The sequence below is a fragment of the Rhinolophus sinicus genome, chromosome 3 (genome assembly GCF_057876585.1).
Source record: "Rhinolophus sinicus isolate RSI-liver-muscle chromosome 3, RSI-T2T, whole genome shotgun sequence".
Taxonomy (NCBI): domain Eukaryota; kingdom Metazoa; phylum Chordata; class Mammalia; order Chiroptera; family Rhinolophidae; genus Rhinolophus; species Rhinolophus sinicus.
The window spans coordinates 103495704-103507850 of record NC_142503.1 but is presented as its reverse complement, the minus strand read 5'-3'; the positions used below and the strand labels follow the sequence as shown (position 1 = coordinate 103507850).

General features: G+C 41.4%; 1 protein-coding gene across 11 annotated transcripts in view; it reads left to right on the top strand.

The window, feature by feature from the left end:
* Positions 1 to 394: 394 nt before the first annotated feature.
* Positions 395 to 12147, top strand: part of NEO1 (neogenin 1) — a 213162-nt gene continuing 201409 nt past the window's right edge. For 6 of the 11 annotated variants that reach the window (XM_088796844.1, XM_074328252.2, XM_074328258.2 and 3 more), the window contains exon 1: positions 635 to 907. In XM_088796844.1, coding sequence (XP_088652970.1) covers positions 778 to 907 — 130 coding nt within the window. In that variant the 5' untranslated portion in view covers positions 635 to 777. Of the gene's footprint in view, positions 908 to 12147 lie in introns of all 11 variants that reach the window. The other 5 variants (XM_074328259.2, XM_074328253.2, XM_074328255.2 and 2 more) reach the window with 5 other exon arrangements.

Sequence of the window (12147 nt, the reverse complement as noted above, 5' to 3'; positions counted from 1 at the left end):
TTTCCTCCCGGAGGCCATTCGGTTTCCTCTGAGGCCCTATATAGAGGCCCTGGGCCCGGGCTGCGGAGAGGTGCGCGTCCGGGAGGACAAGTCCGGGCTCGGAGCGCCTCTCGCCCTCAGGTCTCTGCAACCGCAGGAGTCCGCGAGGTGAGCGGGGGCCGCGGGGCTGCGCCGAACGCGCGGACGCGGGGAGCAGGAGGAGGATCCGCTTCTCCGGGGTTTCCCTGACGCCAACAGCAGCTCCGGCGCGCGCCCCGCTCCCGTCCGCGGCTCCGGGGAGAAGGGGGAGGGGAGCGGGCCCGCCGCCGCGGCCAGCCAGGCGGCTGCTGGGATTGGAGCGGGGGCGGGCCTCGCCGGGGTTGAGGGGGTGCGGGTGAGGGAGGTGCGCGTGCGCGTGCGCGGGGGTGCGCGCCCGGGGCCCCCGCCCCCCACCCCCGCGGTCTCCGCCCCCCTCGCGCTGGTGTGTGGAGTCGGAGTCGGAGTCGGCGGCGGGTGGCGGCGCCTGGAACCTGGAGACCGACCCACCGCACCCCCCCCTTGGCCCGGAATGTACTGATCCCCCTCTCTACTCTCCTCCTTCTCCGCCCCCCTGCAGGAGGGAGGCGCCCCTGAGTCTCCCCTCCAGCGAGAGGGGCCGCGCGGGCCGGGCCGGGCCGGGCTGGAGCTGCGGCGGCGGCCCCGGAGCCGAGCCTGCAGCGAGGGACCGGCTGAGGCGCGCGGGAGGGAAGGAGGCGACGGCTCCGCGGCGCTGCCGCCGCCGCCGCTCGCGAGCAAGAGATGGCGGCGGAGCGGGGAGCCCGGCGACTCCTCAGCACCTCCTCCTTCTGGCTCTGCTGCCTGCTGCTGCTCGGGCGCCGGGAGCCGGGCGCCGCGGCCGCCAGGAGCGGCTTCCCGCCGCAGTCCCCAGGTGAGCGGCGGCCGCGGGTCGGGGCCCGGCAGGCGCGGGTGGGGGCGGGGGCGCCGCACCGGCACCCACTGCGGTTGCGGTGTTTTTGTTTAGGATCCGGGAGGAAACGTGCAGGAACTTTGCCTGGTCTCGGCTCGCGGAGGAGAAAGGGGGTCGCGCTGGGTGGAGAGTGGAGTGGGAGGGCGGGGGCGCCGCCGGGGGAGGGGCGGCCGCGGGGGCGCGTCGGGGGCTCCCCGGTCTAGTTCTGCGCTTTGTACCCGCAGGCAGGTTCACCCCTCGCCTCCCTCCCCTCCCCCAGGCTCATCCCACTTGTAAGAGTGGGACATTCTTGTGCTCGCACAAGCACCAGTAGAGGCCACTACACACCTCATTAAATAAACAATCGTACGGCCAATTCATTAATTTTCAGGAAAGGAAGGGAGAGGGGGGCTTGAACTCCGCCTTCCTTGGCCAGGGATTTCCCAGCTGAAGTCCCAGGGAAGCGCTGACCGATCTCGAGGGACTCCTCGTGCGGGGATTGTAGCCCCAAGGCAGCGGAAGAGAGGGTGACAGAGGGGCACAATTGCTCCCTCACAACCAGCGGTGTTGACTTAACGAGGAGGGCGCCTTGGAGAAAGACTCCAAGTGATTATATATCTGTTAGTGTTTCCATTATGAAATGCTTCTTTCCTGGGGATTACAACTATATTTACAGCCTGTTAACTGCTCTTAACCTGGGGAATTGTCTAAGCATCGGATTTTAAGTACTTGTACGTTGTTTTTCAAGTGGCAATAATATGTAAATAGGTTTAGCTTCAAAAGCCATTTTCAGGGTCTTAAAAATATCACAGATTATTGAAATCACCAGCATTTCTATTTAAGGGGGGCAATGAACCAAACTCCACCCTTGTCAGTAAGACCTTACAGTGTAGTTGAGGAACAGGACACACTCAGCAGTTGAAGGGCAAATTAGCATGTAATCTGCTTAAATTGTTTGACCAAGGCGGTGTATCATTAAACTTGATAAAACTTTCACCTACTTGCTTGAGATCTGGAAATTTGCATTTGCATGTCATCTGGTCAGACACAGTGGCATCTTCTCATCAGTTAACTATTCCTTGTTTTTCCCTGATTTATATGAAATGTTTAAAATCACACTGCGATGAATTTGGCTGATAAACTTTCTTTTGATTTTCTTGGAGAGTATAATATACCTGCTGTCATTTTTGCCAATGTTAAGAGCTTTAAACCTACAGTACCAATGGGTGTTATCTAAACAGCTATGTGAACAGTAGTGTTTTAGTACTAAACTTGCACTTGCACAGTCAGCCTAATCGTGGTTTAGAATACACATTTTGGTCCTGAAATGTAGGTAACTGATCCAGCCCTTTGCTCTTCTTGTGGATGGGCAAGAAAAATGTCACTGTCTTGGAAAACAAGTTCTCTCTAGTTTTATATGTAAAATTTTATATGTAGTCCATATTATATATGTTTTAGGTAATTGGAGTTTCTATTTAAAATTTTGTTAGTAATTTTGTAAGGAAATATAATGCTAGTAATTTTACTACTTAGGTTAATAAAAATAATAAGCAGTCTCTTAGGAAGTGGTCGTAGCATCTACTTCACCGTTAATTCAATTGATAGGCTTTTATTGTGCGTGGATGAGGTGCAAGCCATTGCTGAATTGTGCCTTCATGTAGCTTACAGTCTGGTGTGTGGGTGGGAAAGACAGCCATTCTGCTGCTAATTATGTAATTAAGTAGTTGTGATAAGGCCTGCAAAGGAGAATAGGTTTTGTGAAAGTTTATAGTGCAGGGACCTAACCTAGTCTGAGTGTCAGGGTGTCTCAGAAGGGAGATCTGAGGAGTGAGTTAAGAGCAGAGCTGGGGAGCGCACCCCTGCTAATTAATGGTCGAGTTGGGTCTAGAACACACATCTTCTGCTTCTCTGTCGGAGTGCTTTCCACAAATCATCCTGTCTTATTACAAAATCGAAAGGAGTAACTGCAGTAAGGAGGGGGTTGGTCAGTTCTCTCCTAAGTTGCAGAGACATCAAGGGAATTGAGAACTGAGTAAGGCAACTGGAAAATGCTGTCAGTAAATCAGATGTCATTTGTCAGTAGTTTTAGTATATATATATATATATATATATATATATATATATATATATATTGCAGAGGGATAGACTCAAATCTTTTTGTAGGGGATGACAGTGAGTAGGTGGTAGGGGAATGGAGATATTTGGTAGTAAAAGGAAAAAAATAGGGTGTGGGACAACAGAATAAATGGAGTGTTTTTTCAAGTTTAGGGTGGATGTATAGCTATGAGGTGGAGGAATAAGAAGGAAGGACTGGTGATGGAAAATGGTCAGCAATGCTGAAGGGTTGGAAATGATTCAGCACGCAATCTGGTTTTAGGAAGGAAGAATAGAAGGAAGGAAGGGAAGGGAAAGAAGGAAGGAAGGAAGGTTACTGAAAGATACGTAGGGACCTAGGGAAAGAGCATCACACAGTAGCCCATGTCTGCTATGAGGTTTTCTCTAATCAGTGAAGGGGTTAAGGAATGGTAACAGGTAGAATTGGGAAGCAGGAATGGAGAAAGTTAGGAAGACAGTGTTGAGAGTTCATTTGAAATCAGTTTGAATTTGAAGGAGACCAGATCAGCTATTTCCACACTTTGTCCAGCAACGGTTGTACCCCAGAAACAGAATTAGTGAAAAGTTTTAATCCGGTGTTGGTTGCTTATGAGTTACATGAAATATGTAGAAATTATTTTTCTTTAACTTTTATCAGAATAACCCAATATCCCATTCATTGGTCAGATTGCAAAAGAGTACGTATTTGACGAATTGTCACAGTGGCATTGAGGCTGGCTAGCCTTGACCTGGACTTCAGAGGTGTACTGCAGCGCTCATGCAGCTGCACTTCTCATTGAAGGGAAGAATTCCCTTGTCAATATCCTGCCTAGATGACTATCTGCATTATCTCCCAAGGTCGTCTATTGCTGTTTTGAACAACTTCTGTTAGTAAACTTTGCTGTATGCAGGACATTTCACTGTAGTTTTCACCCTCCACACCCTTCTTGAATTCTTTCTCTTTCCCTTTTGGCATCACCATATCTCCTGATTCATCTCTTACTTCTCTGATCAATTCTTCACATGTTTTTCAGATTTTTCTTTCATTCCCCTCATTAAATTTTGGTATCTAAAGTCCATCTGTACTCTTTGTGTCTTCAGTTGCTGCCTGTGAGCTAATGACTCTCCTAGTCCAGTCTTCACGTGTCACTCAGAAGCGTCACTGAATAGGCTCCTTACCTTACACAAGACTCGTGTGCTCCTCTTCCCTGCTGCTTCCCTCATCCGCTTTCTCTAGATTGTAGTAAATCGGTTCCTGGCCCAGGGTGCTCACGTGGCCTGAATGATTGCATGGCCTTGTGTTCCTGTGTTACTCATAATGGACATCACTGTTATCAGTCAGCCACACTGAGATGTGGACGTCATCCTGGCCACTCCCCTTTCCCTCATTCCCACAGCCAGTAGTTCTGTTTTCATTTTTACCGCCTTGAATCTGAATGTCTTTTCATCATCATGCCCACCTTGACTAACAATATTGGCTCTGTAATTAATCTCTTTATCTACAGTGTTACCCTCTGGAAGTCTGTCCTGCTGGAATGAGCTTTCTATATATTTTTCTGACCATGCCACTCCTACTTAAAATCTCTGATTAGTGCTCCATAGCTTGAGGGTCAGAGTCTAAACTTCTTGACATGGAGATCGTGAGGCCCTGTGTGTTCTTTAGCACTGGCGCCCCCCCCCCCCCCCGATTTAAAGCATCACGTCTAGGCACCTCTAGTATGTACCTGGTGTCCACCACTCCCGATGAACTGCAGAGCTTCATGTCTGCACGCCTTCAACATGCTGCTCTTTCTTCCCATTAAAGGCCACTCCCCACCTTGTCCACTTCCGAAACTCTACTCATCTATTCAGTGATTTTTTCTCTACTAGCCCCTCCCCCAAAGAGAGTTACCGTCATCATTGTGCGCCCATAGCTTTCTCGGTACTTTTCATCTTGTTACTTTCTTGACCCGCTGCTGGCATGAACCGCTGGAGGACTGGGGCATCTCTCACTCACCGTAGTATGCCTGCCTGGTGGAGCTCACGCATCTGGCACGGAGTTGATAACCAGTTAATGTTTGTTGAACAAATGTTGAATTGCCTTTGTTTTTTAACTGCTTGGGCCATACAGCACATCTTATTTATACGGTGGCCCTTCTAATGAGTATGTGTCACTCTCCGCTCCTTTCTAAATTAGGCATCCTTAATTCCTTCAGCCACTCTTCACATTACTTAGTTTTATGACTTATTTGAGTTGGGTTATCCTACTCGGGATATGCTGCAATTTTAGTGTTTATTAGTTTTGTCACCTTCGGAAAGATCCGTGGTCTAAGTTGTCTGTAAACAGGGACTGATGCCCTGCTCTGCCTGCCTAACAGGATGAGATACAAGAGACTTCAAGATTTCCCGGATGAATGCTCAAAGGAGAGAGGAAATGTGATTGTTCCTAGTAAACCGTGTGAAAATTAATAATGTGATGTGGCATAGTGAAAAAAGACTTATGATACGGAGGCAGAGCGTTTGGGATGTGACGTATGGTCCTCCACCTTCCCATGTATAATATCTGTTGGAGGCTGTAGGCGGGCAAGAATAATACCTTGCTTACCTGAGTTGTCAGAAGAATGAAATGTAAAATTGCTTATAAACTGAAAAGTACAGTATCTGTGTAGAATGATTTCAGTGTTTCTTTACAAACTTAAAAATATGATTCCATTAATTTTTTTTTAAAGTGTATATATATTTTTTCTGTTGGCTTAATTGATCATTGTTGGTTTCTTCTTTATGAGTTTTCTCTATGCTAATAAAAATATTGGGGTAACAATCTCATTATGTGGAGGCTTTAATAGTTTTTATTCCTAAACACATTGGTAGGGGTTTTGCATCAACAGTAGGAGAGCCGTCAAGGGAAATGACTATAGGTGACGATCACATTGATCAGAGAGCTGAATGAGGTGAGAAAAGGTCTTGTGTTTATGATTTCAGAGACTTGACTTTGTCATAGAACACAAGCCAGTGAAAGATGATACTAAAATATAACCCAAATTTTGCATTCATTTAGAATGAAAAGAGTTTTTTGGTCAAAAACTTTGGAAACAGAGACCAAAGATCTTCGTTTGGACCCACTGGTATAATTTTGGTATATTTCTTTCCAATCACAATCAATACGGCACATCAATTTTGCATTGTAATCACGGTGTATGTACAACTTTACATATACCTCATGCCATTTTCTTTGTTGCCACATTATCTTTAAATCATTTTATTTTTAAAAATTTATTTTAAAATATTCAAATATTTATTTGAAGTAAAACAATGTACAAAGTATGTAAAGTTTGATCACTTCTGCCAACAAATTAATTTTTTTACCCATAAATAACTACTTTAAGTACTTTTTCCTCTGTTATTTACATATGTATGTATAGTTCTATTTTTTTACACATAAGCAGGATCGTACTACCTATTGTCTTTTAACTTAACAATATGTTGAAGGTCTTTCCATGCAAGTATATTATAGATTTTCCTATAACCATTATCTAAAATGTCTGTATAATATTCCAGTGAATTAATATTAATAGTTGCCAATAAAGTAGTGTTTATCGAACGCTCAGTGAGCTCCAGGCTTGGTGCCAAGCTCTTTTACATGCATTCAGTCCCTTCTACAACCCAGTGAGGAAGATGGTAATACCCTCCCATTCTACAGATGAGGTAACTGATCTCAAATATTAAGTGATTTGCCAAAGATCTCAGAGCTCTCATATGGAAAAGCTGGCATTCGGATCCAGATCTTTCCTGGTCCACAGCCTGTGCTCATTACTACACCGTGTACTGCTACTAAGTATTCTCCCGTTGTGGGCGTTGAACTTGTTTTCAGTATTTTGCTGTAATAAAGAATATTGTCATGAACATCTTCCTGCATATGGTCTTTTCTTTCTATATTTTGGATTCCCACATGGGGGATTATTAGTGAAAAGATAATTTTTGTGTGTATGTGGGAGTTCACTTATTGTAGAAGAGTAATGATATTAAGAATAATGCTATTGATTAGTACTTTTACAACTTTTTCAAGATATTTTCACTTTTCATTGTGGATTTTGAGAACTTAAGGCCATTATTTTAAATGCAAGTCTCATAGTTTTTCTGTTCTGTTATGGAAAGGGTTAATTAATTACCCAATTAATAGACAATCTCGAAGTTCCCTTATACCTCTGAGTTCTGTAAAAACGAGTGGTGGATTTATCTCAGCTAAATGACCTCTTTCAGTTCTTGTTTTTGAACACTGATCTGTTCTTGGATGCAAGAATTACCTTTTGTCATTCTCTAAAATTTCAAGTTATTGTACTGTATTGTTCAAGTTACTGTATTGCATTTTTTCTGATGTCAGGTATAAGTCAGATATTGGGAAAATCTTTTAGGTTGCTTGTAAATGATTCTTCAATATATGTAAAAATAGCTTTAGTGCTGATTTCAAGAAATAAAGTTTCAGCGTTAAGCAATTGTGAGGTATTTTAAGTTGCAGTATTACTTGAAATATAAGTTACTTATTCTTAGGCTTGCAAGGAATGTAAAGTAAACTGACCAAGTTTCAGATCTGGCTGGAATGAGTAGGTTTTGATTCCCCTTTGACTTCCTTATGTAAAGAAAGGAAAGAGATAGTGGTTATATAGGTTTTATTTTACTGAAATCAGTAGTTGGATTCTTGTTAAAGAGTTAGCAGTTGGGCAGTTTGAAATTCAGATTGTCTTTATTTTTCCTTTTTTTAAAAAAACATGAGAAATAACCTTCTTTAAAGTTGTTTTATAGTGAGAGTTTTAAATTTTAATTTTCCAGTCAGTTGGACAGTTGTTCTGTAGCCACAATAAAAAATTTAGGTCATTTTGGCTAGTTGCAAACATGTTGTCTTTGAGGGCTAATTACTCACTTAGTATCTCTGTGGACATACTAAGATGGGTTGCATATATTTTCTATCCTTAGGAGGCTTGGTGTAATAGCAGAGATAAGACATAGCCACAGATAGTAGATAACTTGATTGAGCTGGACAAAGTGTCATTATTGTTGTAGGTGGGAAAACAAACTCTGGAATCATTGTGTTACTGATCATCAAGAAAGTGCTGCTTTCTTTCATAACTTCGGTTCTGTATTTTTAGAGTAGTCCTTACTTAGTTTTACCAAGTCAGTAGACTAGAATTCTCAGAGGGCGTTATTTTTCATTTCCTCCAAGTGAAATGATTTCTGGAATGTTCGACTACATGGGCACGCTAACAGTTGGAGCCACCTGGGGGTGCAGTTACTTCTGTGTCTTCAGGAAATGCACAGATTGGTTGTACTGGTTATCAGAATTTAGTATTGGTCAGTAATAGCCAGTAAAGCTTACTGAGGAGCCCTGAGCAGAGTGAGTTTTTTAAATGGAAACTGAATACAGAGTATTTACTTTTCAGCTGTAGAGTGAGTAAAAATATTAACTAAGATAGGTCTTTATACACAAGGTCTATTTAGGGTAACATAATTTACAAATTCAGATAGAATAACAAATTATAATTTTTATCACTTTTTATTCATAGCATAACTTTGGATGTAACAACTAAAATTTGAGGATCTTTTTGGTTAATTTTGAAGCTTTTGAAGTGTGAGGTGGGGTTATTCGTTGTTTTAAATTTACATAGTGTTGCACACATATCCAAGGGGTTGTGTGGGCACTTCTGAAGGCGATAACCCTTTAGTAATAGCACCTCAGCTACATAGAACTCACCATTATGCACCCTCACCTCTGGGTGTAACTGAAAACTAGGAAATTAAGACAAATAGTTTTCAAAGTCTGTGCATCAATGTAAATAAATTTCTCCCTCATGCTGTAATAGAGTTGCTGTCTGGGAGATGGATCTTCCCTCAGAAGTCTCTGGAGCCTCACCTCAGATTAGTTTGGGTCCAGGCTGATACCTGAGGTGGGAGAAAGGGAAATGTGACTGGGAAGGGAGGTGAGCTGTGATTCCTTCTCTGCTGGTCCCTGCACCTCTAGCCATGAAATTATTTTTATTAGCAGCATCTCTAACCCTGATGTGGATGTGAATTTTTAATTTTTAGGTAAAGTGAATTGTTGGTTTGACTTTTTTAAAAAATTAGAAGCATTATAAAATTTCACACAATATACAAAATAAAAAGTGTGATCATACACTCCACCCCTCTCCCTAGAGATTATCAGTTTTAACAGCTATGGACTTTGTTTTATATATACAATTAAATATTTTATATATATATCTCTGTATATATCTATATACAGAGATATATATATCTATATCACAACCAACAAGTTGGGTTGTGCTGTGAATAGTTTCCCAGCTGTTTTAGGACGCCTTTCCATGTGAGTACAAATAAACTTATCACAGCTCTTTTGATAACCATATGGCATTTTATACATGTATCATAATTTATTTAACCAATTTCCTTTTGATGATCCCAAATTTTTAATTGCAAACATATGCAATGAACCCACTTTTACAAGTGTGTTTGTGTGCATATTTAGATATACTATAGAAAAGTTTGTAAATGTGGAATTGTAGGGTAACAGAGCATGTGTGTTGAAATTTTTGATAGATATTTCCAAATTGTTCCTCAAAAAGCTGATTTACTCTTGTCAACAGCAAGGAGAGTGCCTGTTTCCCCACACCTTTGCCAACGTACTAGTTATTTTCAGACTTGTAGTCTTTGCCAGTTTGATAGGTGAAAAAGTATCTCTTTAAATTTTGTCTTAAAATTATTAGTGGAGTTGAACATCTTTACAGATTTTTTATTGATGGTTTATGTTGTTTCTGAGAATTGTTTATTCATGTCTTTTGTTAATATTGCTACATCTTTTCTTGAATTAATGGTTCATTAATATAAACAATAGATAAGTAAGAACAGGAACAATTTAAAACTTTCCAACTGCCGGACTTTCGTGACTTCTTACAGCTTTTGGCTTAATGAGAAGCGAGCTGAGTAATTGAGTCAGTCTGCTGCTCTGATTTCTGCCAACCACTGCTTATGTTCACTTGGTATGGATGCATAAACTTTCAAACTCTTCTCTTTTGAAAGGAAAAAGGTTAAATATTTTATTCATTGATTTGAGTGAGAAATAGGAATTGAAACAGGCTATTACCTCTTTTATGACAGGATGAGCAGTTTTGGTTTAGAATAAGTTCTTTAATCAAATACTTGAATGCTAGTTTGGCTCAAGGTACTGAGGTGGTTTAAAATGGGAAATGGATGAAGAGTACAGCAGGAAAGACAAGTTTGAGGGGCAAGATATGGTGTTCATTTTGGATGCCTTGAGCCTGAGATGCCCCCAGAACAGCTCTGTAAAGGTCTTACAGACTTAGGGTTCAGGTAAGAGGTTTGTCCAGACTTTGGCTAGAAATGGAGGTTCAGGAATTATCTGATAGAGGCGATAATTCAAGCCACAAGACTAGATCATATTCCGAAGACGGAAAAATAAAACCTAGGACAAAGACTTGAACACACACCCGTATTTGGGTGTCCAAAGGAAGGAAATATTACTCTGTCTGCAGAAGAAGATAGAGAAATGCCTAGGATCAGAGCTGGGTAAAACGATAAAATGCATTCGCCTGTGGATATCTTATTCAGAAACATCTGTATGAATAAGTGAGATAGCGCTCGAGTACTGTTGGTTCTTTCCCTACATACAGGGTGTGGCAGTGGGTTAGGGTGCTAGGCAGGGAGAGGGGGCCTTGGAAAGACAATTCTGAACAATTCTTCACTTTAAGTAACATATAATTTATCCCCGCCCCCCACTGGGTTAAAGTAAACAATGAATGAGGTAATGTATGTCCTTGCTTAGAACAGAGCCTGCTTTATCTTGATCACTCATTAAATGTAAATTGTTGTTGTTTTTAATTACTATTATAAACTAGATGGAGAAGCTAGCTAAAAATAGGTAATGCTTATATAATTTGGTTTATATTTTTATCTGATGGCGGTTTATAATTAGATTGTTAAATGAGTGAGCTTATGCTGAGAAGGACAAGGATTTGTTTAGTTTGGAGTATTTTATTAGGTTTCTTAGAGGAGGTAGAATTTGAGCTGGTTTTGCAGGCATGAGTAGGCGTTTTAGATGGGCAGGTTTTTTTGGCAAGGAGGGTAAAGGGAAGAGCATGGTTCATTTTTTTATTCTGAAGTTTATCATTTGTTTTGAAATGGAGAGGTGATTATTCATGATGGAATCGTAAGTGAGATAATCTTTTAAAAATTGTGATGCTAGAAAAGATGCTGGAGATAGGGCTGATTCCAATTTTTAATGCTGAAAATTAACCTTATTGTTACAAATTTCCTTCTTCAGACTTCATTTATTTCCTATTAGATGTTGGGGGCATCTTTCATGAACTGTTTGTTTTTCTGGAGTTTATTCAAAGACACAGAGATAAGCTTCAGGATACTGATATTGGGAAGTTCTGAAGAGTTAATTTTTGCAACTTTATAAAGAAATGCTTGTTTTTAAAATAATATGTGAGAGCTTTGTGGAAGAGTGAACTTCCTTCTTCAGAGTAGCCATAGTTAAGTAGAAATTTTGCAATTTCAGAATCAGCCTTGTTTGTCAGTCATTACAATTTGTGGGTAAGAAATAACAGATCACATTCTAGTACTAACGTGGTAGGTGGTTCCACTTTGCTCACAATTAAGTTTTAAAATTTGCCTCTGAATATGTATAATAGCCTGACCTTGATATAGAATTCCTGTGTCATAATCTTATTTTTTCAGAACCGACTGGACAGTTCTCCCCCCATTTAATGTTGTACATAATGTTAATGTTTGCTAGGTACCCTCTTCTTTTTTGTTTTTTAATCTATAGGTAGAATTGTGTGTGTGTGTGTGTGTGTGTGTGTGTGTGTGTGTGTGTGTACACTTTGAGACTTAGAAATTTCACCAGGATTTGACTAGGTGGGAGTTTATTCATTGATTTTGTTTAAAGCTGGTGCAGTGGAGTTGTGTTTTAGTCGGGCATTAGATTTAAATTCAGCAAGTAATGTGAACACGACATAACTGTCATATTATTCCCCTTTTAACACCCTCAGGAAGCCCATATTGGGAGCCAGTAGTTCATCTCTCAGTAAGTTGGACATAGATAGTTTTTCTTCTTAGTGTTGGAATACATTTTTATT